A 25,575-nucleotide genomic window follows, 5' to 3' on the forward strand; every position below is an offset into this window, starting at 1 on the left:
GAAAACAGCAAAGAATGAACCCCTATAAGGTTTCTAGTTTTCTAACCACAGTTACCCTGCAAAGGCACTGCTTAAATGTAGAGCTGGGATATGTGGTATGTACTGACATCTAGGTTTCTGCATTTAGAAAGAAATATCTAGAAGGTTTCAGAGGAATGAGAAGGTCCTTTGAGTCCTAGAAAGACAATACCTATCAGGAGAAAAGGTATTTTTGCCCCAGTTGATACCATTTAAAGATAAAAGCAAACGTCCCTGGGCATTTCTTGGGGGTTTTTTAGTAGACCTTTAAAGCAAGAATATGATATTCCTTTCAGCTTTGAAAAACCTTTTGTAAGTCAGTCATACAATAAATACTAAGGTTTGAATTTCTACTGGAGGATGCCTCTCATGCTTGATGATGAGCTGGCTCTTACTGCCCCAGAGTGCCTGATGGTGCTGTCCTGTCGTGCCGTGCAGGTTCCTTAGTGGCAGCCATTCTAGCCACTGATGACGACTCCGGTGTCAATGGGGAGATCACGTACACCGTAAGTGAGGATGATGAAGAGGGCATCTTCTTCCTCAATCCTGTCACTGGGGTCTTCAACCTGACTCGTGCGCTGGACTACGAAGCACAGCAGTACTACATCCTTACCGTCCGCGCAGAGGATGGGGGAGGCCAATTCACAGCCATCCGAGTGTACTTCAACATCCTGGACGTCAACGACAACCCGCCGGTGTTCAGCATGGCCTCGTACAGCACATCTGTGATGGAGAACCTGTCCCCAGGCTCCGCTATCCTCAACTTCAGTGTCACCGATGCGGATGATGGTAGGATTTTCCTCATGTTCTGTATCTCTGATGATAAACACGTGTTTCACCTTAGCAATGCATTAGAAGACTTGTTTGAAAGGGGAGCTTAGGGCTACCCTTAGGTTTCTGTCATATGCTTAAATTCACAGTGTACTGTATAAAAAGAAATTATTTTTCTCATATTTTATATTAAGTGTAAGTGGGTGGTTTCTTCCTTAACTTTTTTTATGATAAATTAAAAATACATTCAAATACTGCTTTTTAACTGCTTCTGCAGAGCTGTATTTCACTTAGAGAATGTTACAGCTGTTGAACAGAATAATTTCTCCCCTGATGTTTGTGTTGCACATTTAAATTAGACATAAGATTTCCTGTAGACTTCTCTTCTGAAAGTTTATAATATATTCTAAATAACGTTGTGATAATATGAGGTGTTATCTGAAGTCATCTTGAATGTCCTGTAAATTTTAAGTGTATTGTGAAGAGAAATGTCATCTACAGGGTGTTGATACTGGAGGTTAAAAATCTGATTAAAAGAGATTATGGGAAAATTTCTCATTAAAATAAGCTTTAATCATGGGATTATTTATGGCTTCTAGAAGGTGTTAATGTGTTGGGGTGTAAAAGGTACAATCTTTATAGCTGGCTTAGCCATTTTGTCAGTTTGTGCCCAAGCAAGAATGATTATAGAACGTGACCATAAACATCATTCCATAGAGTACTGCATTTTCTGAAGTGTCCACAGACATTAGTCGGTGTGACTTAATACAAAACTGTTCATAACCCTCATGGTGACTTTACAGGTGAAGGTTATTTTTGTGACACGTTGAGCAACCTTGTCCCCTCTCAACTTGACAGGGCTCAACAAAGCCCATGGAAGTGTCTCGCGCTGAAATGTGCTTCAGGCACAAAGCACCTACATGCTTCGAGGAATTTGTGCACGTGAAATGACTGAGCCAGTCAAGATTATTCAATAAAACTGTTTTTTTCAGGAAATGCTGAGTTGCTGAACTCAAACATTTTTGTGGGGAGATAAATTTTGTGCTGATAGATAGAACTTTCCATGGTAAAAATTGTGCAACTGGTTTTGAGATCAAGCTGAGGAACTGAGTGAGAAGAGATTCCATAAGATAAGCCAACAAGTCAGAAATTATACCTTGGTGATACTGGCTATTTTTGCATGGATCTCTCACCACTCTAATTAAAGCTTTTATTTTATGTAAACTAATCATAAGTTGGAGGAGGAACTTGTACTTGCATCATGCATACCGGGGAAGGGATTGTTCCTTCAGACCTGGAGATAAATGGATTTGTGTCTATCTCCTCCTTTATTTCTTATTCTCCCATTAGGAGTGCAAGGCTTGGTTTCAAATCTTTTTGGAAGTTAATTTCACTTCACCATTATGGGTCTGTTTTCCTTTTCTCTTGCACCTCATACATTAATTTCCATCTGCACGCTGTGAATGGGAACTATATCATAGCACTGACATATCATTTTACATTCATCATACACTCAATTATCAGGGAGGCAAATGAGTATATGAGGAGCAGTGCAATGAGAAGTCAGATGTCTTGCCTTATATATTTTTTGGCACACTTACTTTTCTAACTGGCTGGATTTAAAATTAATAGGGCAGAAATATCATTCCAAGAGCGTACCAGTTTGAGTTCTCCCATAAGACTGTAACTTCAGCAAATGTTATGATCTATTGTTTCTGTTTCAAGCCCAAACTTGTTATCTTGTGTTGTCTTATATTAATCTACAGTACAGAAATAGCTAGCATTATACTCTTCCCCCTGTGACTCACCGATAATGCACTCAATAGAACTATAATTTTGTTGATTATTTATGTTACGTGATCCCATAGTTTGAAGGAACTCTGAAAATACATTGTTTTATAATGAGATATGCCTGTTGTTTTAGGATAAACACTGATAAAAGACAGAAACATGGTGATAGTGAAACGGGTCCAATTTTCATTTTCTTGTTCAACACACCCCTTGGGAAACAGTAGCTGTTTATCTCTGCTTGGACTGTTTCATATACAGATTCATAGTAAATATCAGCTACAGCTCTTGGATATTTACAGAGCAATAAAGAAATCAGTTATCTTAAACATGTTCATTTTATGATTTAGATTTTATTTTTTTTCCACATAGAATTAGCAGGAAAAATCTCAGAAGAAAGGATATGCTTGTCTGTTTGTTAAAAAGTATGGCAAGATATTCCTGTAGGCAAAACCCTGTGTCATTTCCCAGACAATCTCTACAGGTATTTATAGAATGGCAGGGGGGAAGTAGGATTTTTTGTTTAGTCTCATTAGTAAATAAATAAAAATAGAAACAAAACCCTTTAAAAGAGCATTATCATGAAATTGGTGGCTCCATGTCTGTCCTTTCAGAGTTTTATCAGATTAACCCTCAGATTAAATAAACCCAAAGTTCAGCAAAGAGGATATCCCTGCATTCTCCCTAAGAAAAAAACAGCTCCAAACCTTGAAAGGGGGGATGGACAAGGTGCACAGTACCAGCTTGGCATGCTGTGTTTTAAAAAAGAATAGTTCATTAAGTGACAGTCCTGGCTCCACTGATATTTAGGTAACTTCTGCATCACAGTTTAATATATATAAGCATTACCAGCAAGGAAAGCTATGAGAATAAAGGACAGGAAATGAAAAGGTTCACAGAGGTGAGATAAAGAAGAGCAAGAGTAAATTTTATAGGAATAAACACTGTAGGAAACACTGGGGGGAAAAAAGATAGTATTTTTAAAAGCAATTTTCGTCTGTAGGATCAAAATCCCACCCATCTCCAAAAATTGAAAAAATTGCCACAAAGTACTTTGTTGAAATCAATACTTTCATCCATTTTCAGTCATTTGAAAATACAACTGAACAAAAACCAGACTAGAATTAAACTTTCACCATCCTTCACTTGATCAAAGTAATGGAAAAACACTAATATTTGACATATAAATGTATTAATTTCTTTAATTGCATTCAAATATTTTGTCTTTCATGTTTGGTTCTATTCATATTATAATTAAGTTCCTACAAAAAATGAAGAGAGAGGGAAAGATGCCAATTAGAGTAGCCACTGGGGAAAGACAAGTAAGACTAGATTTCCCAATCTGAACATAATAAACAGCAGAGATTAATAAATCTCGTGCAGGAATAATTTTATTATCACAGCAATTCAGTCAGAGAGAAAAGAGCTTCTGAGTAAAAATTACAAAATGCACAGCAATCAGTTACTTAAGTGGGCAGCTTGGTTTCTGTGCATGAAAAAGCAAATCTAAGGGATAAATTAGTAAGTAATGGTCTAGTAATCTCCTGATCTGAAATCACAGTCCTGAATACTCAAAGCAAGAAAAAGAAATTTTTGAGATTAATTAAAATAGGAGTAAGATAGATGAGAGAAAACTCAATTTCACAATTAGATGTTCCCAAAAATTAGTAGTTTAGAGTGAACTCTGGAATTGAAGCAGTAACACACGTTTGTTTCCTGTATGGCATATTTAAGGATATTTCACAGCCTTGTCAAGACTCAGAATGTGTTTCCCTTACTGGAATGATAAATCTCTCCCTTGACCATAATTGCCACTTATGTTTCGATCATGAGATGAGGGCTGTTCATCTGATATGTTGGAATACCATGCCATATATGGGAAGCATACCTTTCCCCAGTATTCATTCTTGGCTTCCTCCAGTTAGGCTTGGGAGTTTCTGGTTGTGACTTTTTTTAATTGAGTGGAAGAATTCATGAAATAATTACATTAATAATAGTGTTGCTTAGTTGAACTGGGGAAAACGGGGAAAACGAGGAAAACAGATGTTCAATGAGCAGCTGAACTACTGAGTCTTGGTTTCCGAAGGAAAGCCTTCAAACCCTTTATCCCTAACCATTGTAGATGGGGGGAAATTACACATGGTGCCACCATGCAATCCTGCTGAATGAAATGCAGAGATGAACCCTGATGACCACTCCCTCTGCGGCCTCTCCAATTAACATCCTTCCCTCTCTGTCTCTTTTGAACTCTCATCAGAAAATAATCATTTCAAAGGCTTCTGCTCCACTGTGACACTTGGCTGAAATTAGCAAATGGATTCAGAAATGGTAATGAGGAGGCTCAACAGTCAACGCCATCACACAGTACTCATTTCCATAGGAAAATGAAGGAAAATTTCCTATGGAAATGAGGCCAGAAACATTCATGTCTAGGTCAGTGGGATGAAGTTATGATATCTACCTTTTTCTCTCCTTACCCAACCAGGCTCCAACTCTCAGCTGTCCTTCAGCATCGCATCCGGGGACAGCGTGGGGCAGTTCGACATCGACAACAGCGGGATGCTGAGCATCAGGCAGCCTTTGGATCGGGAAAGCCAGTCTTTCTACAGCCTTGTCGTGCAAGTCCACGACATGGCCCCTCTCACTGCCTCCAGGTACACAAGCACAGCCCAAGTTTCAATTATTCTGCTGGATGTGAATGACAGCCCTCCAACCTTTATCTCCCCTAAGCTGACCTACGTCCCGGAAAACACGCCGATAGATACAGTTGTGTTCAAAGCACAGGCAACCGATCCTGACAGTGGTCCCAACAGCTACATTGAATACAGTCTGCTCCGGCCTCTGGGAAACAAATTCAGCATTGGCACTATCGATGGGGAAGTGAGGCTGACCGGAGAGCTCGACAGAGAAGCTGTATCCAACTACACCCTGACTGTGGTAGCCACAGACAAGGGCCAGCCATCCCTTTCTTCGTCTGTGGATGTGGTGGTTATAGTCCTGGACATTAATGACAATAACCCGCTTTTTGCCCAAAAGCTTTATAAAGTAGAGGTGGAGGAAAATACTTTGACGGGGACGGATTTAATCCAGGTGTTTGCTACGGATGGAGATGAAGGGACAAATGGGCAGGTCCGTTATGCCATCATGAGTGGAGATGCCAATAATGAGTTTCGTATTGATTCTGTGACGGGGGTGATAACAGTTGCCAAGCCTTTGGATAGAGAGAAGAAGCCCTCCTATACACTGACTGTTCAGTCAGCTGACCGTGGGAGCAGCCCAAGGACTGACACTACAACAGTCAATATTATTCTGAAGGATGTCAATGATTTTATCCCCACGTTTGAACTTTCTCCCTACTCTGTGAATGTTGCTGAGAATTTAGAGATGCTTCCGAAACTTATTCTTCAGGTGAGTACGTTCAGCAATAAATATGTATCCCTGACAATTAATAGCATGCCTAGATGGTATTAACGAACAGTGTTGTTCCTCCAAAATTAAACAGTGGCAAGACAATTAAAAAGTTGCCTCTTGGCTGTAATCAAACTTGCAGTCCTTGGCTTCCTTTTCTTTTTGTTTGTATGCATGGGGTTTTTTTACCAAAAGTTTATATTGTGCTTTGTAGTTCTGTTTGTGTTCTCCCTACCTACACTCCCGCCTTCACTGAGACTTTAAGAGTTTGCTCTATCTCTCATCTCATTCCCAACTTTTATGCAACAAATCTCTCAATCTGATCATTGCCTACATGGGATGAGGCTCTATGCCAAACACTGAGAGAGCACTAAATGGATTCAGACAGCAGGACGTGCAGTGCTTGTTTTCATATGGAGCTCAGCCTAAACCATGTTATCTGTGGTTTTCACTGAGCCCCAACACAGTTTTACTGTGAAACAGTTTTACTTGAGAAAAATAAGTAATCAACTATTTCGTATTTTAAAACTATTCTTTTAAGTCCATCACCACCATGTTAAGTAATTTTTTACAATTACAGCTAATTTATACATAAAGCATTTGGATTCTGATAATTTGGATTATTATCAAAGAGAATATTTCCTCTATGCCAATAAAATTTTACAGACACTGTGCTCATCAGTCCTTGATGTTTCTTTTGTTTGCATTGCTTTTGTAGGTTGTAGCAAGGGATGATGATCAGGGCCTGAACAGCAAGCTGACTTATGTGCTGGTGGCTGGCAATGAGGAAGGAGCCTTTACTCTCTCGGGCAGTGGAGAGCTGCGCTTGGTCCGGAGCCTGGACCGGGAGGCAAAGGAGCAGTACATGCTACTGATCACAGCGGCTGATGCAGGTAAGGCAAACAAAAAGTCTCCTCTGCTGAGATCTTGTTGAAAAAATTGCACTCTGTGGAGACAAGAGATGTTTTCATGATGGTCTGAAACTTAACTGGATAGAGATTCATAGCTGAGTTGAATGGAGATCTCTGTGGGGAGACCTGGGCTCACCTGATGTCAAAGGGAATTTGGTTTCTGGCAATCAGGATTTTATTCTTATCTCCAGTTGTCTGCTATCAATAGTACTCAGTAAAGATTTAGATAGGCTGATTTTTGCCCTGCAGCAGTAAGTGATCCTGCCTAAGTCATAAGAGCCTCATGGATGGCAACAAAAAACCCAATAGAAACAGCAGTATAATGTTGGCATCAGAAACAAGCAGAGAGATCATATGAACAGTCAGAAAACAACTATGGACTACTGAGTTAATCTTACTGAAATCTTACCCCTGAAAAGTAATGAGAACTTACATTTCAACATTTTCATTTTCTACTTTGCTTAGCATCCTGTCTTACGCTTGCTCCACAATGCCAAATGTATTCCAAGTTCCCTCATTTTAAAACAGGATGTAAAGTCTTGTTACAAAAATTAATTACTTTCACTCAAGGTGTCCAAGCACAAATTTTGGGTTCAGATTTTAGTATGAATATTAATAACAAAGACATCCTGCATCATATTCAGAACTGATCTCCAGTCTCCCATGGTTTGATGGATTTAATTTACTGCAGAACTTGTTCTTACTTTCTAATAGTAAAAATAGAACCAAACCCGACTTGTTGACAAGTGAATACAGTTTTGGTTTCTGCCATACTGTGTGCAGTATCTTGTGTCAGTGACAGTATCTATGGTTTATATTTTCCTATTGCAGCAGTGCTCAGGTATTCCACAGTCTCAGCTGAAGCTGAGAAACACAATTTTAGGACTTGACATATCATTTGTCTTGTACTTTGGCTAGAGATACTGTATGCTTTATGGTTTTTGCACTGGCTTTCCATTATGCTAAAGCCGCAAAATGCTCACTTGTGACTTGGACTTCCTTGGGCTTGAACATCCGCATGTTCCTTCAGAAGCTGTGGCTGGACTTGTAAGGGATAGCAGATCCTTGATATCTGTTTGTTCTCTCAGTCCAAGCTGGCAGAAGTCAGTGAAGACTGTACAGAATGTATTCACTCTACATACAGTATACCTAAAGGCTGAACTGATAAAGGGTGTCGTGCAGCCAACAATTATTGTCCTTCTTGGAAGAGAGAGGGGAGCAAAGTCTGCTCTAGCCCACAACTCACACCACATATAAGCCACAAGTCTGACAAGAGCATACTCTTGTCCTAGACTGTGGTTCCTAAAAAAATATGAAATCCGGGAGATTTAACCAACAGTTAAATCCAGCAGTCCCAAATGAAAATATTTAGTTGTGTCGGGAGATCTCTGGGGAGATGTTAATACATGAAGTGTGCATGGGACCTTTGCCATGAAGTGGCTGACAAGAACGGCAGCATGTTTAATGAGTTCCTGTAATTAAACATGTAGATATTACACTGATTAAACACTGTATGGTGCTTCTTTTTTACATTTGCTGTGTTCTTATAAAGCTAACTTGCAAGGTATTACGCCCTCCTATCAGTGTTAAAAAGCACTAGTGTGTTCAGAAGCAGCTGTTCAGTAGTAACTTTAGGCTAAAATTCTAATGTGCTTAAGTTTACAATCTGACTAATCCACAGATGGTGTGATTTGAGATAGTTTTCCACCAGCCCAGTGAATAATGTTAGTTATCATCTTGTGATTACACTGAAGACTTCCTCTAAATTCATGCCATCAAAGAATACCTTGAAAACTATATTAGTTGTGATTTATCTAAGCTAAAACATCACAGGAAAGTAGAAGTCTTCAGTAGAAGTCAATGTCAGAAGTTACCTTGATTTCATGGAAGCGGGATATGAGCCATAAACACAGTAGATATCCAGGTGGTACCACACTGACTGTTGCTACTCAGTGCCTGTTTCATTAACTGAGGTATTTCTTGCCATATTAGCAAAAAGATGTCAATGACACAACCTTGAAATGGATAAGAACAATGTTTTGAGTATTTATGTTCTTGAGTGGCTCTTAAATGTTTATAAAAGAAACTCCCATAGGCATGTCAAGCTCTTTGTCTGATGTAACTACTTCTTTAGTGTCTTAGTTTGTGTTGGTTTGATAATTCTTAGAAAGAAGGATTTTGCATAGACACAATTAATCCAGAAACACAAATGCAAAACAGGTAGTGTTCTTCTGTAGGGAGACTGTGCCTGCCAAATTGTTGAAGAAAACAGACTTGTCTGAAATTCTCCACGTCCATATTATCTTTGAAAATGAGTCAAGGAAAAGGTTATTATCCTTTGCACTTTGAGGTTGGCTTTTATTTGCTGTAATAAACATTCTTTCAAGTTGTCTTTCGCAGCCCAAGCAACAGTCTTGCCATATATGGTGCATCATACTTAAGGTTTGGGGGTTTTTTACAGATAAAAATCATGGTACGCATCCAGATGCAGTTAACTGTGGAAAAGTCTGAATGGCACATCAAGAGCAAAATTCTGTCTGTCCAATCCACTTCCCATCTTTCTTAGGCTCTGCATCTCAATTTTTATAGGCTACACTGGCTGGTTTAAACTATTCAAACATGATATCCTGCTCCTACAGAGGTCCTTGCCAACTCTTCCTGTTCTTTCCAGGAAACAGACACAATACATAGTTAGAAGCAACTTTAAACACAAGAACTAATGGATTTCCAACTTAGCTTTGGTGGTCTTCCTGATCTCCTTATCCATAATCAAGGACTTCTTACATTTCTTGTGTTTATTTTCACTTCATCAAGTTGTGACTGTAGGTTGTTGCAGTGCTACCTTAGACTGTGTAGGGGAAGTTGATGGAAGAAGGATGATCTTTAATTTTTGATTATTTTTATCTCAGGGTGTCAGTCCAATACACCTTTTAGGTTTTATAGCATGTATTGGCAGTAGGTACACTGAGTGCAATAGCCAGTGAAGGATTAGGACATGGTAAAGTGTGGAGCCAGAAGGACTGCATGGGATGCAGTGCCTGCACTGCTCAGAGATCTCTGCGCTTTTTGACTATGCACAGATGTGCTCTTTCAGAGCCCAGATCTCCATCCTGGGCATGTGAGAAGAATTGTTGAGTTATTAAGAGCTGAGCTGCTCATAAACACGCTGAGCAGGTCAGGTGGGGGACCACTGGTGGGACCACATGCTCGAGCAATGGAAATTCGGGCAGTTGTTGAAGAAATGCTTTCCCAAGCAAGAGCTCCCCTCGGGCCCAGAGAAGTCAATCATGATATATGCATTGTCCTGGCTCTGACCCAACTATTCCTTGGCCTTTCCTGCTAATCCTCCGCCTGGTCCTCAGGGTAGATCCTGGGTCGGCAGAGGGTCTTTCCTCTGCCCTGGGGGAGGGAAAAGACTGACAAAACGTTTTCTGGCGCTTGGCTCAGTGATTTGTGGCCATGCAGCCTGCTTTGTGCCCAGTTTCCACAGGACAAGTCTGCACGAAGGTTTCTGATTTCAACCTGAGTTTATCATCACTCTTCCCTCACTTCTGCACTTCTACCCTGCTCTCACTACTGCTAGGTCTTGGACACTAGACTGCTACTCCAAGCAGCAGGGATTTATGAGGACGTGCAAAGCGTCCATCACTAGGAGCATTCAGCATCTTCCAGAACTGTACACCTGTGACTTTGGTTGACAAATAAAACATAATTCAACCCCAAAATTCAGCCATCCCATTTCGGAGCCCCTCTTGCAGCACAAGCTGTAAGACCAGAGTGCATGAATTATAAATATAGCGACAGGCAAAATGATGGACTGTGGAATAACAGGGTAGTGTTTGGATTGCAGATGCTCCCCCAGAATGTCTGCTAATATAAGCACCAAGAAACCTACACACAACTGTCTGAATGTGTCTTCATGGGTCTCTTTCTACCACATAAATCTGGTCTGCTTTGCTCTACCTTTCTTCATGGCAAAATGGTTGGGAAAAGAGACTTTCTATGTTTTTTTTTTCACCCCATCTGGAGGGGATGCAGCACTGGGTAAACATTCAACTCTGGCAGCATGACAAGAACTGGTGCAGCTGCTTTTATCATCCGTGTCTTTAACCCTTTGAGCAATTTTCTGGACAAATGTTAGCATTCCAACAGTCCTCCTCCTTTTATTTATTGATTGCAGGGATGTGGATAGCACATCTGGAAACCTGCTCACTGCCCAGGACTACTGTTTAAATAAACTGCAGCCACCATCTCTTGATTTGGTTGGTCAGAATGGCATGTTGCCACAATATAACCAAAATCAAAATGTGATGTTTCTAATTAGAAGATGTGTTCCTGTGTTTGTTTTTTTTTATTTTATTTTCTTAAATAATCTATTTACTGATTTAGATAAATAGTCCTGAAAGAAATGAATCAGTGGACTGATTATTATATTTAGTTAGCTGTTCTTTGTATACATCCCTGACTTGGATGAAAAACAACCATATGTTTTTTCTTTAGGAAATGTTGGTCTCCAACTTATGCATTCTTTCCTTCAAGAATGTAGGAGGGCAACCAAATAGGGAGGTTATATCCTTTTCAGGAATTCTCTTCTGAGCTAGGCTTTTGGTTCCCTTCAATCCTAAAATCAAATGAAACCTGACAATGTAGCTGTATTGTTTTTTAACACATTTGAAGATGTTTCCCTGTTTGGGGTGACAACTAAAGGACAGCTGTATTTTTTGTAATGTTAAGAAAGTCTTGAGACTCAACACTATGTGAGATTTATGTGACTGGCTTGAAGACATTTGTACTCATCCTGTTTTCTTAGCAGACACTGTATGTCTGCTTAACATGGAGTCTACTGTGTAAAAAAATGTTGCCTGAAAAGAATGGTTATTATTTTTAAAACTAATTTAGCTCTTGTTAAATTTTGGTACTGTCAAAACAAACAAGCAACTCACAAATTTCAGTTAGAAGTATCCTGTCCTCCATGCTGTCTGTACAATGTCTAAATATACCCATCACTTCAGGCTTCAGTGAGCTAAATGAAGCTGATGTGTGCTTACCTTGCTGCTTAGCAGTTTCCAGAATGATTGCTCTCTTCTATGGTCTTGTTTTATGGCACAGCTGTTTCAAAATGAATTTTGAGTTCTGTCCCAACTCCATTTATTTCCTTGTCCTTATGGAAGCTCTTCCTCATGTCTGTGCTATCTATTCGAGACTAGTTTTACTGGTTTGCTATTTTACTAGTTTTATTATTTTTGCTCTTTTAATACTGGTCCTAAAACTATTGTTTTAGTAGTTCTGCATGACTTTTTAATTAATTTCTAAATCGTGCAGTGGGAGAACTGAAATGGCGACACTCATCAATGAGTTCATAGTGTTCATGTTGTCTTACCGTCATCTAAAATCAGGAAAGAGGAGAATTGAGGGTGGCATTTTGTGGTTGTGGGAATCTAATAGCAGGGTCTTACCCTACCACAGAGCCTAGAAACTGTTAGCACTGATAAATTTTTCTCTAGAAGGCAAAAGCTCCAAAAACTGGGTTTATGTCAAAGTCAGTCTGATGTCCCCTAAAGAGTAATTGTCAGGGAAGAGAGCGTATCTATGTCTATATGATATGACACATTTACTCCCCAAAGGAGATGAGGACTTTAGCCCATCCCTTCAGAGAACTGCCCCATGAGATGCACAATACAACCCCAGAATACCATTTCAGGGATTTAGTCTTCTGTTTGGTCTTAAACTTTCATTATTAGATCACTGTTTTCAAAATAGTCCAGTGAGAGTCTCTGGACTAAATCCAAGTGAAAGGTTAGCAAAGGGCTCAGGCTGGCCAGCTCACGTTGAAATAACTGTGAAAACAATGAAAGATTTTCAGTGAGGTTAAAATAATGGATAGAACTTCAGCTTTTAAACCAACTCAAACTAGTTTGGGGGGTAAAAAAAAACAGGTACATGTCTTTGGAAAAAAAGGTTCAGATACATTTATTCAAACTGGGAGACAAACTAGAATATAATGCTTAATATGTAGGATTTGGTAAACAATCAAAATTTTCAGAGAAGATTTTCTGTTTGTAAATTTTCAGGTGTTACGCTTCCTCTCTTATTTCTTCATTCATCCCTCTTGCTCTGATTAGTTTGGAACTTTTAAATGAAAATTAATTTTAAATTATTGTCCTTTTGCCTACATCTTTTTTCTATGAAATTCCCTTTTGAAGGTGCTAATGATTTGACTGAATGTAATCTCTTTTGCAGAAGAATACCTAGAGTAGTTGTTATGCTGTGCAGTTTATCAGCCTTTGAGAAATACTGAGATTTTCCCAGTCTTGGTGATCTTAAACCATTTTTTAAATTAAGTGTTACACCTTATAAATTGTATGTCTGCTAGCTCAATCTTCAAATACAATTTCAGGAAGCCTTAATTGCAAGGATAAAACAAGTAAAACATGCACATATGGTCTGAACCGTTATCCTGCTGGTTAATCTTCTCTATTTATACAGGGTGTTTTTAAAGCGTAATTCAAAATTGTGCATTACAGGAATTTCGCTGTGGGATATTCAGGAGTCACAAGCCGTCAAAAATTGCCTTAGTCAGCAGTCCCTGCAGGAGCCAGCTTTTCTGTTGTTTTTTTTTTTGTTTGTTTACAGCAATAACTTATAACAAGGAGGAGTAATTTTGTGGTTTTAAGAAAATATTTTTTTAAATGGCTCTGCCTTTCTTTTAAGTTGCAGTTCCTCTTTCTTGAAATCTCACTTGGCTCACAAGAGGCCTTGGTGGAGCACATGGCTATGCCCACCCTCCCACATGGGCACAGATCATAAAATAGTTTGGGTTGGAAGGGACCTTAAAGCTCATCAAGCAGGAACACCTTCCACTAGACCAGGTTGCTCCAAGCCCCATCCAAACTGGCCTTGCACACTTCCAGGGATGAGGAATCTACAACTTTTCTGGACAACCTGTGCCAGTGTCTCACCACCCTCATAGGAAAGAATTTCTTCTTTGCACTGTTATAACCAGTCATTTGCTAGGTGTTGGTATGAACATTATATTCAGCGTTTTCTGTAAATGTTCTTTTTTTGAAATGTATTTGGTAGAAGGCAACTTCTTGCTCTGGAAATAAATGCATTTCTGGCTAAGAAACCTGCGGTACCTGTGTGTCATTTCTGAGCACCATCTCTGATGACCTGTACCTTTGATGTTAATAGATGACAAGTGTGTGTCAAGGGGTTTATGGCACCCGGCATTAATGCTTGTGCTTTTCGTGGAAGGAGAAGGAAACCTGACTGCCATGAGGCTCTCACTGCCATCTGCTTATGTCAGCATCCCTGTATCCAGCTTACGCCATGGGCAGCAGAGCAGGACTCTTCTAACCTTTCCTTTGTACATTTTAAAATTTACTAGACAAAAGCAGCACTGGGAAAAAATTTTGAACAGGAGGAATATACTACCTACCACCTTTCAGATGTGTAAATGATATTTTTGATAACGTGTATGTGCCAAAAGAGATTATTATGTGGAACAGCCTGAAGTTGTGATAAATATATACTATACTTTTGCTTTATTGCATGTGTTTTGTTCTCAGTCTGTGTCTCCTTACAGTAAGTCCAGCTCTGTAACAGTGCTACAGCATTTTTTTCCTCTCTCTGGGTAAACAGCTGCAGGTAACTCCTCCTGGTCAAAGGAAGAGAACGAGGATAGGAAAATGTGTATATACACCAGAGGACTTGAAACTGCCTCTGTGTGCCTGCAAGTCCCATGCTTTCAACAGCATATTAAATGTATTCCAATGTAATGTTGTCCCTGTTGTGAAGCTCCAGAGCTTAATGAATTCATAGGATGAAGCCAGTAAGGAATTTTGGTATCCAAATTTAAAACCCATGTGGATAAAACCAGATGAGAGATCCAATCTTGCATCACTGTTTGGGACAAGGTTTTCTTTTACACTCTCCAAACAGGTGTGAGCATCTGTGTTTGTGCACATGCATCAGAGTGGACTTGTCATTGCTTGAGCAAGGTTGAACTCCGGTCTAGTGATTAGTTTTATTTTTTCTTTACTTTTGATGTTTTATGTTCTCAAATCTAGTTCTGCTTTCTCCCAGCTTAGTTAGACTGCCAGATGAGGGATGATACTGACTTTTATAATATCTGGTGCAGTATGGAAAATCCCTTTTTTTTTCTTGTTATATAGTCCTTGCAAAAGTGCAGATCTGTCCCAGTTGTCTGTCTATTCCCTTGGGGTTTGAAGTAGAAGTTCTGTTAAATCAGCTTTGGCAACAGCTGCTACTTTGTACCTAAATATGAGAAAAACTCTGATTTGACACACTCAGAAATTTTGAAAATCTGAGTTCCTGCATGGTCTCATTCACCAGTCACCTACTGAACTGAGAGAGTAGGGCTTTCTTCTAAGCTTGTTATTATCTTTTTTTATTAGCTACTTATTTCAGCTTTTGTCTCAAAATAATCTAGACTCACCAGTTTTTTTAAGACTTAGCATGGAAGCCTGTGGTGAAAAATTGAGTAAGAAGAAAACAAAGCACAGTCAACATACCCAGCCAGGATGAATATTTGTGGTGCAATCTTGTAAAAAGAACTACTTCTTTTTCTCATTTCACATGCTCAGTTACTTTTGTATTCTTAGAAAATAAGTTAAAGTCAGCCATGTTCCAAATCAAGCTTCGTGTGCACTAAAAATTCAAAGTGTAATGGAAGCTAGTTGCATTTTCATTTAATCTAGCTCCATATTTATTTTAAAACTCACCAGTTGTGTGAGGCTCAGCACACTCTGTTTGCATTTAAATGCATTTAGAAAGATTGGCCACTTTATTGTGAGAAAAGCCTTGTTTACTTGAGTGAAAAAGTTAATGCTCTGTAATAACACATACAACTCCTAGTCCTGGGACTCATTCACTGAGTGTTTGACTGGAGAAGTGAAATCCACGTTTCAGTGAGGCAAAAATTCGTTTCCAATTTTCGGGATAATGATGTGTTTAATTTACCGCAAAACATGGTAAACTGCCTGCAGTATGAGTCTTGATTAGTCATTTAGATTCATTTTATTTAATTTTAATCCTTTTTTTTTTTTTCATTTTAGCGAAGTGTATCTCTGGGTTTTTTGCTTAAGTTTGTTGTTAGTTTTCTAGCATATAATTTTGATATTTTAATGCTGGCGAAAACCTTTGAGTTCCTGTTTTCTGAATGATCATTTTACTATCTGCTGTGCTAACCATGGTGCAGACAGGACCCAGAAGCCATTAAAGCTTCAAACAATATGTGGATGGTGTGCTGAACACGTTCTCCTATTTCTAATTTCTGCTGTGAGCCACACAGTACCACACAGCCGAGATAATTTCCAATAGCATCATCTTTTCCTGAGCTTTGTTGAAAAACCTAAGTTCCTTCGCAAGTTTCCTTCCATGGTTTTCTCTTACTACTTCAGTCTATGTACTCTGATCATTCCCCACTCATCCTGGTGTCCTACTGCAGTGTGGAGAGCTGAACATGTACCGGAGCAGACGGTGCCATGTGTTTGGGATTACAGGCAACCAAAACATCTTACCTTCCCCATTCCCCGGGACAAGGTGGATGAAGATAGCACGTGGTGCTCTCTTCTTCCAAGGGTGCATGTGTAGACCAAGGTGAAAGTGAAAGCAGTCTTTGCATCCCTTGTGGAAGACTTTGTAGCTTGGAAGCATTAGCACCAGTTAGGGGAATGAGTGACTTACGATGAGTTCATCCAAAAAGGTTTATTGTCCTGTCTTTGCTGGTTATCCAGATGCGGAAAAGTTCAAATTGTCAGTTTAAATGGCATTTCTCCCTCCCTCTCTCTCTCACCTTCCTGCATTTTGTTTCCTTTCTTCTACTTGTGTTGCTGCACATGGCCATTATTTTTCATCCCCTTCTCCTGGATGGAGAGAGAAAAACATTGAAAGGGCTTGTTATAACTTCTAAACTGACAAATTACAAATATCATAATATTTTCTGTGGTGATAAGCCACAAACAAGCATTGGTGAATGGGGTAGGAAACCTGCTCATAGTTCTTTGCCAGTCCTATCTTGCTGGGACAAGAGAGATCCTGCCCCGTACTCCTGCCTGCCTGACCCATGTTCCCCAGGCTGTTTCTTCATGTCACTTCCTCAAATGTCCTGTGCAGAGACAGGGACCACAGCCCAGCACTGGCCAAGCCTAAGGTGGCCTCTCATAACCTCCCCCTGTAACTCGCCCTCCACCGTGGGCCTCTGGGGAGTAGGCTCCCAAGGTCTGCTCCTTCTCTTCATCCTCAGACACATGTTTACTTGCAGATGTAAGCAAAAAAGCTGAAATTTTTGGAAGAACATCCGTGGGAAGCAATTTTCCTCCTGAACTCAGTGTTACTATTTTGACACTATCCCAGGTTAATCTTTATGTCAACAATGACATTTGGACATTTGTAGGACCGTCTGCTTAATATATATGTACAGCTGTCACCTAGAAAATAAGCTGTTCAGTTCATAGAAACAGACCACTCTACACAGAGATGGGATATTCGTAATAATAAAAATGCATTAATGTCATAGTCTTTTCAATTTTAAAGGTTTGATATGCACTGAACAGAAACAGTCAATCTGATCTCTCCCATTTAGTTCATGTAGTTAACTTTATGGTCTCTCGTTATTCATCATTTGATGGTTCTTTCACTCCTCCGTCCTTCTAGAATTTTTTTTTCCAACGTGTATCCTGACCCTCTGTGAGATATGGTATTTTGGGATTTGGAAAAAAAACAACCTACTAGTAGTATTACACTAGAGAAATGCTCTAAATGAGGAGTGTCTGACAAAGAAACAGTTGCTGCTTCTGAGAAATAGTTCAGACTATCATGAAACATTATAGAAATTTTAATGCAAGTTCACTAAGGGAAAAGTGTATGTTTCTTTGTGGCTTTAGCTCTCAAGGCTGTTTGTAAGAGTACTCAAAGGCTTGTGTGGCTGTGTACAACAATTTTAGATAGGTTGTAACATGCCTGGTTTAGTAAGAACAGTTTGGGGTCATCTTGAGTGTTTGGCTAATATTGCAGAATTTACACAAAATTTACCGCAGTTATTTATGCAAAATATTAAGTGCAGTTTGAAGAAAATAAGGGCTGATGCTGTAGCATAATAAGATAACTGACTTGGGGAAGATTTGCTATCGAAGCATAACTAAGAAATCTGGGAACTCAGCCTGACCATGGAAACTAGTTCTCTCACCACAAATATGACATGTACATTTTATGAAACCTGCTTATTACCAAGGGCCAAATTCTGTGGTCCTTATGCAAGCACAACTTTCACTGGAAGTTCACTGAGGATGGTAGAATTTGGCGCTGAGCTATTTCTTTTCCATTTGAAATTATTCATTTGTAATTTCCTCTTCTTATATTTCTCAGTAACTGCAGAAATGTGAGCTAGTCTTTTAATTTCAAGTGAATAAAAACTTTGAGGACTCTCTGTAAAATTGCAACTTTATTTTTTGGTGTAATAGAATAAACGGGTAAATTTGTGGACGTGATATTTTACTTAAGGGGAAAAAAAGAGTATTTGGATAACTACACAGACAGGAACGCAGTGTAAATACGTGAGTTTTTCCATCTAAGTAAGATGAGAAAGGTTTGGGGGTTTGAATTGGAGAGCAGTGTCTTGGGATGTTACAAACAGCTGAATTTATATGGGACTTGTGGAATGTTTCTGTGAGCACTGTGCAGCCACAAGCTAGCATTGAATGAGATCTGGGTTGCTTATGTTACCCCAGCTAATTTTGTTAGTATGGTACTCAACCATGGCTGGTTTATTCACTTTGAGGCTGATACATATGTGCCCATACTGTACTATATGGTGCCTTGTAGACACTTCCAGGCAGGAAGTGGAATCGGAGAATGAGGGCATGGAATATATAGGGGGCTGAGGCAGGGGCTGGGATTTGATGCTTGGAGTGTTTGTTTGTTTGGTACCCTTCAAATTCAGATTCCTTGAAGAGGAAAGAGAGCCAGGGCTGGTGGGAGTCAAATGGTTGGGTCAAAAGCTGCTGATGTCAGTGTGATCCTGAGCAGGATAATATCTATAGTCCACAAGGAGCTATTACATCTGGCATCCCTTTTGGCTGTTTCCATTAAGTGACCAAAGATTCAATAGCCATGCAGAAGGAAGAACAAACCCAGCATTTTGCTGTTGATGTCTGTCCACACGGTACTTTGCCAGCAGATGTGAACATGTTCTTCCCATTCTCCCCTTTCCATCAGCCCTGTGAGTGTAGCTAGTGCAGCACCAAGCCCAAGCTCTGGGTCAGCCTGCAGAGCTGTGCTGGAGCCAGTCCCATCACCCCAGCCTTGGGTTACCTATGGAGTTGCTGCCACTTCCATTCATTTTTGTGACTAAATTGATAGCGTGAATTTTCCAGCATTGGCTTTGTCATAGCAAATACATTTAAAACAAGGAGTTTCAGGTTTTAGCTGTGAGCTAGCTTTCTTTTCCAGACTGAATTGCCTTACTGATGCTCTTTGAATGTGACTTACCCAAGATTAATTTCTGTATTATGTATAAATTGTTTAATCACCTGTGAAACTTAACAGCTTTCAACCTTTCATTTCATTAGCTGTGAGATGAATGTCAGTAAAATGTGTTTGGAAGGCCAGAGCTTGATGACACACGCAGCAAACACCGCCGAGGACTCTCTTTCGTTTAGTGCAGTAATAATAAACACTTCACAGGCAATATTTCAGCAATCAGGAAAACTTCTGCAGGATTTTCTATCTATATGTGTTTGGCTAAATGACAAAATGGGGAGGGAAAAAAAAAAGGCTAAAAAATGAGTCAGACTTATTGCCTTAATGTAACCCTCCTGGCTGAAAGTGTATTAATTGGCAGAATGAATTACCTCAGAGTCGAGCAGAGAAAGGCCTCTATTGTGCGCGGCCATGATGTGAAACCTACACTTGTGGCTTGCGCGCTCTTTCCTCGGCATCGTGATCTTTCCCGTCTGATCAGCATGCTTCAAATTCAGCCTGGTGATATTTATAACACCTTTCAGTTGGAAGCTCTGTCATTCAGCCCATTTGCGCATTAAACCAAGTTGCTGTGAAGCATTTTGTGGTGAAAAGGCTCACAGCTGCTCACAGCTTCTTCCCAGCAATGCAGTGTGGTGCTTCTTCAACCTGCAAGGGTTAACACGTGGGAAAATGGGTCGTTATTTCTTCTTTTATATAAGAGTTTTGTGTTTGGAGCCCTTGCCAGGAGCAGATGAGACCCAAGAGCAGAGCCTGCCTCCTTCCCAGCCTGAAGGTTGGGTCCAGCAATAACCTTGGATAGCAGTGACCCAATCATCTGCTGGGTTGGAAGGACGAGGGCGGTCACACAGGGCTGCCTGTGTTCCGTCAAATGACAGCTCCATGTAATATGTTTGCCTCACAGCAAGGACTCGACCACTATCTGGCCCAAAGCATTTCATTATTGTCTCTTTTTTCCCAGTCCAGCAAATGTTAAATTGTATCTGTTTTGAGATTGAAGGGGAAAGAGATGCAATTTTGGGTAAAACAGGCATGGTCATCATCTGTCTTTTGAGTAAAAGGGGCCATAACTCATGCGTTTATTCTCCGCTATCACTTTTTCCTTCTCCTTCCCATGTATTAAAGAAAGGAATAATCTGTTTTTTTCAGGGACCCTCAGTGAAGAATTTGGTTAGCAAAAGATGTCTTTCTGATTCTTGGCTGAAAAGAAATGTAATGGACTGACAAAACTAACATGAACTTGTAAAACTCTTCATTGTCTTTTTTTGGATTTGACAAAGGAAAAGCTTAAGAGAATAAATACAGAGAGATTGCACATGAATAAACATGCTATTTCTTGCTCATTGCTGCTCATCAGAGTTAAGTTTAGAATAACGAGGAGGATGAAAGCCGTAGGTTAAATAAGTTCAGTCCAATTTCCCGTAAGCCAGTATCCCATCAGAGCGAGCATTATTTGCTGCTATAGATGGTTGCTTCTATGGAGAAAATGAGTCTGAACAGGGCTGGAGACTGTGCAACCCCCTCACCCACTCCGAAAAGGTCTCCCCGGGTCAGGGGTGCAACCGGCAGTGGAAAAGCCGTGCGGAAATCTGTGTTTTGCCACAGTTTCCACTCTATTTGTTCTGCGGATAAATAAATTGAGGGCTGGAATCTTCACATCTGTCAGTGTGCCACCTTTGAAGGTCTTCTCGCAGAGAAATAGGAAAGTCAACCACATCTTCAAACTGGTCCTAATTGTTACAGGAAGGCTGCTGAGCAGTTCCAAGACCATCTTTTTCCACTGAGCTTGTATTACAAAATATTTCTGGAATTAGATGGAGCAAGAAGAATAACAACTTTTTTTTTCATCTTTCACAACTTGTACTTTATGTCAAGATGACTTTGAAACAAACCTGACCCTGTCCTCTATGGTGAACTGGCTTTCTTGCTCTGTGAACTGTGACATGCTCGAGTGCTCAGCTCTAAATCAGGGCTGGCAGACCTTCGATTAGCATGCTGGTATTTGTAACCTCTAGCACTTTTATCCCCATTTCCCGCAGGATCTCCTGCCCTCACTGGCACTGGAACCATTGCTGTCACAGTGGATGATGTCAATGACAATGTCCCCACATTCGCCTTTAACATGTACTCTGCCACTGTTCTGGAGGATGCTCCTACAGGGACAGATATTTTGCTCGTAAGCTCCTCGGATGCTGATGCTTCTACAAATGCTGTTATTAGGTAGGTGTCTAACACCAACATGCCTTAAAGCTGTAAGACACAATAGAACGGATGTATATGTGTAACTAAATTATTTTGGCAAATCTGTCTTTTTATTTTTTAGGCTTTTAGAATTATATTAAGCACAAGTAGAGTTGCAGGGTTATTTTAATTTTTTACTAAGTGAAAAGCAAACGAGCTTAACTAGCACCTGCACCCACTACCTGCCTTGCTGCTGCATTCACACCTTTTCATGTAGTGAGCAATTTTCACTAAAAACCAACAGGCTCCTTGAGTAAATTTTTGGTCAATTAATGTCTTCAGTTTAACATGAAAATTGCACACGGTGAGGCATATGACGTTCAGAAAAACAGTAAAAAGCTAGAATTTGGTATTTTTGCTCTAAATTCCAGCTCTTTTGCAGAGCTCAGTTGATGGAACTTAGCTGGGCGCTGGGCTGAACACTGGCCATTCCCAGTGTTGCAGACAACAGTAATGAAGATGCTGAGTGGCAGTGACAAGCCTAAGATTTTTCCACGGAGGACTGATATATTGCAAAATGGAACGCAAAGCAGATTTGTATTAGTTATTAATCAGAAGGACACATAGGTAACATTATCACATTTAACTGTTGTGGCTGCAAACATCACTGATTCCAAACTTACAAAACAGGATATAAAAGCAGATTCTGTATTTACATTTTTGTTAGTTCACCTGAGTTCATTCTTCACAGAGCATAAGAATGCCACTGTGGTTGTCACTTTTTCCCTAAAGAAAGGAAGCAAAGCAATGTCTATAAAATACTCTAATATTTTCTTTCAAACTAGTTACAAGCCAAAAATAGAAACTTGATGTTTAGGAATCTTTAGATATTTGAAAATCATCCAGAATTACCATTTTTTAAATTGTGAAACAATGAAGCTTTTCATTTTATTTCATCTTAGTCTAAGAAACTATTTCTGGCAGCTCCTTTAGAAATAAGAATGATTGTAATGATTGTGTCCCGTAATCAGAAATTATCAGAGTGCTCTCAGATTTCTTTACTGTGCTTGAATTTCTTTAATATCTCTGCCATTAGTCTTTGTCATTCACTCAGTACCTCATCATAGAATTAGTTGATAAAAATACTTTTTCCCTTCATAAGTAGCTATTAAAAAATTGTTTTCAGGTTTTGTTTTACACTCTTTAGACTCAGGAATAGACTTTGTTTTTCTTGGACAGAATTTGTCCAGATTCAGCATTTAAAGTAGATCTTAAAATATGACTGGTATTACAAAACTGGTGAAAGCCAGAAGAACCAGAACATAAGGTCATCTTGTCAGAGGTGTTGAGCATTTAGAATTCCTTTTCAGTCTTTTTAGACTCTGTTTCAAAATGAAACCTTTGGTTTCCAAGAGTGTACAATCCTTAGCTAATATTTTCATGTAAAGTCAAAAAATGTGCTGTGTTTTGCAAGAAGTGGTTAATGTGCAAAACTGTTACCTGTCCATATATACTGACTCTTTTCCTCTTATTTCTGGTGATAACCTGTGGAGTCATGAAAGGAGGGTGATGGGGGTGTAAATGGCAATGCACACTTGAGCTGTCTTGTTAAAGATAGTGTAGATAAGAGGAGTCAGCATAGACAAATAGTCAAAAGGCCAGAATTTAAGTGCTTAGATCAAATTCCTTTTATGCCAGTTGTCACCATTAGAGTTGCAGGCAGTTTTTGGTTTGGGTTGGGTTTTTTTGGGTAGAGTTTGGATTTTTTTTCTAGTTTTATTGACACACAGTGCCCAGTTGGTTTGCATGCAGTTATACTCAGATATAATTCAGAATAACTTATGAAAAATTTAGTTTCTTTATTATTTCTTTGGGTTTTTCTAAAGATTTTCATAGTATCTTTCCTGTGCTGAAGTTTCAGCCATTATATATATGTGGAAATACAGAAGAGAAAGTCTCTGTCTTCTGTAACACCTCATGCAGGGTTAAATCATTGCAAATCACAGATGAAATGTGCCTGTGCTGCTGCTATTTAGGGAGATTTAAGTGGTGCTTTAGGCTTTGTGCACATTCTTTCCATTTTAGATGCACATTGCTATGGCTGGAGAATAATTACATATGGCCATCGTATTATATCATAATTAGGCAATTAAAGTATGCTCGTGGCGTTGTGCAGAGATTAATGACTGAACATGAGAAGTTGCCACAGCTTATTACACAGGCTGGCTCTCAATCCTCTTGGTACAGCTTCTGGGCTGTGTTATTGCTGTCATAACCTGTGCTGATTTTAAAGAGGTGAAGATAGGAATATTAATCTCTTTCATTAAAGCCACTTTCTTCTGAATCTTTCATAGAATCATATACCTCAAAAAAGTTGCTACTGTGCTTCTCTGAAGGAGCAATGCAAACCACAGCTGTGTTGGGTTACGATGTTGAATGTGAGAATTGTTCATTTCAGCTAGTTTTTGTTTCCATTGTTTTGTCGAAAATCTGTTATCTGAATTAATAAAAAGTGTAATATTAATCAATTACCTTTAAAAATACAGCCCAGTGCTCCACCATATCTTTGAGATTCATTCTGTATGAACAAAAACTGGATAAGCATTCCAAGAGAAGGAACAAACTCGCTGTGCCAGGAAACCAGAGATAGCCCTGCAATAAGCACACAGTCAGTTCTTGTCAAATCATACTGTTGCACGCACTCAGGGATGTGGGCACATACATATACACCAGCCAAGGGTTAAATTCTTATCCCAGTTAGTCTCTATTAATGTAGCTCTGTTAGTAATTTGCAATGTATTACTATGAATTAACATTGAAATATTGAACAGCAAAACTTGGCTCAGTATCAGGAAACAATATGAATTTTAAATCCTCATTTTATTTTGTAAAACTGTCATACTTTCATTTTAGAAAATAATATTTTTTCTGGTTGCATGCTGCAGATTCAGTTAAGAGGTGTGTCAGCTGTTTGGAGTAAAGCTTACTGCGTTAGCTCAGGGAAATCAGTACTCCAGCAGGCAGTTTTGAGAATACGTCTGATGATATCTCCAAATATCAAAGGACCCAGTCAGCTACTTATGTATTAGAAATCTGTGTTAAGCACTATGCTTGGAAATCCCCAGAAATATCATTTCTGACAGGCCTTGAAATATGGAAGAGTAAAAAAGTGAAGACAGATACGCAGTCAGAAGCAAATCTGGCTGTCTATCGATGCCCATCAGCATGGTGGTCTGAAGAATATAGCAAATGGTTACTTTGAAATAATAATCAAATTTTTCTTCCTTGTTTTTCCTTTCAAACAGCTATAGGCTTTCTGGTGGCAATTCACAATTCACAATCAACCCATCTACAGGACAAATCATCACCAGTGCCCTCCTCGATCGAGAGACAAGGGAGAACTATACTTTGGTGGTGGTGGCGAGCGATGGGGGCTTCCCCAGGGCTCTCTCCAGTTCCACCAGTGTGCTCGTCTCTGTTGCTGATGTGAACGACAATCCACCCAAATTTCAACACCATCCCTATGTCACCCACATCCCATCACCTACCACCTCAGGTAACCTGATGAGTGGCACTGCTTGGGATACTTCAGATTGCGTAAATATAGAATGGTTTGGGTTGGCAGGGACCTTGAAGATCATCTCATTCCAACTGCCCTGCCATGGGCAGGGACACCTTCCACGAGACCAGGTTGCCCCATCCAACCTGGCCTTGAACAGTTCCAGAGGTGGGGCATCCACAACTTCTCTGGGCAACATGTTAATCAAATGCAAAGTTGTGCCACAGGGTATGTCTCTGAGATGTTCCTCTGCAACTTTTTTCCTGGTTTTATCTTCATCTTGCATGGGAAAAGAAGAATATCAAGGCTCAATATATCACCTACAGTTTAGCAATCTTTTTTTAGTGTGTTCCTGCCGTCTAAATTCAGTTATGTTCCTATAGTTATGTAAAGCAGATATAGTGTAAATGAGCACCCACTCTAACAAGTGATTAAATT

The 25,575-nt window shown here is 39.6% G+C and overlaps 1 protein-coding gene across 1 annotated transcript in view; it reads left to right on the forward strand.

The window, feature by feature from the left end:
* FAT4 (FAT atypical cadherin 4) overlaps positions 1 to 25,575 on the forward strand; it is a 129,150-nt gene that overhangs the window by 70,840 nt on the left and 32,735 nt on the right. Inside the window, exons 4-8 of the mRNA XM_017829944.1 lie at positions 457 to 807; positions 5,063 to 5,985; positions 6,704 to 6,878; positions 21,437 to 21,617; positions 24,884 to 25,134. Coding sequence (XP_017685433.1) covers positions 457 to 807; positions 5,063 to 5,985; positions 6,704 to 6,878; positions 21,437 to 21,617; positions 24,884 to 25,134 — 1,881 coding nt within the window. The remainder of the gene's footprint in view (positions 1 to 456; positions 808 to 5,062; positions 5,986 to 6,703; positions 6,879 to 21,436; positions 21,618 to 24,883; positions 25,135 to 25,575) is intronic.

This window comes from Lepidothrix coronata, unplaced genomic scaffold (genome assembly GCF_001604755.1).
Source record: "Lepidothrix coronata isolate B3197 unplaced genomic scaffold, Lepidothrix_coronata-1.0 Scaffold171, whole genome shotgun sequence".
Taxonomy (NCBI): Eukaryota; Metazoa; Chordata; class Aves; order Passeriformes; family Pipridae; genus Lepidothrix; species Lepidothrix coronata.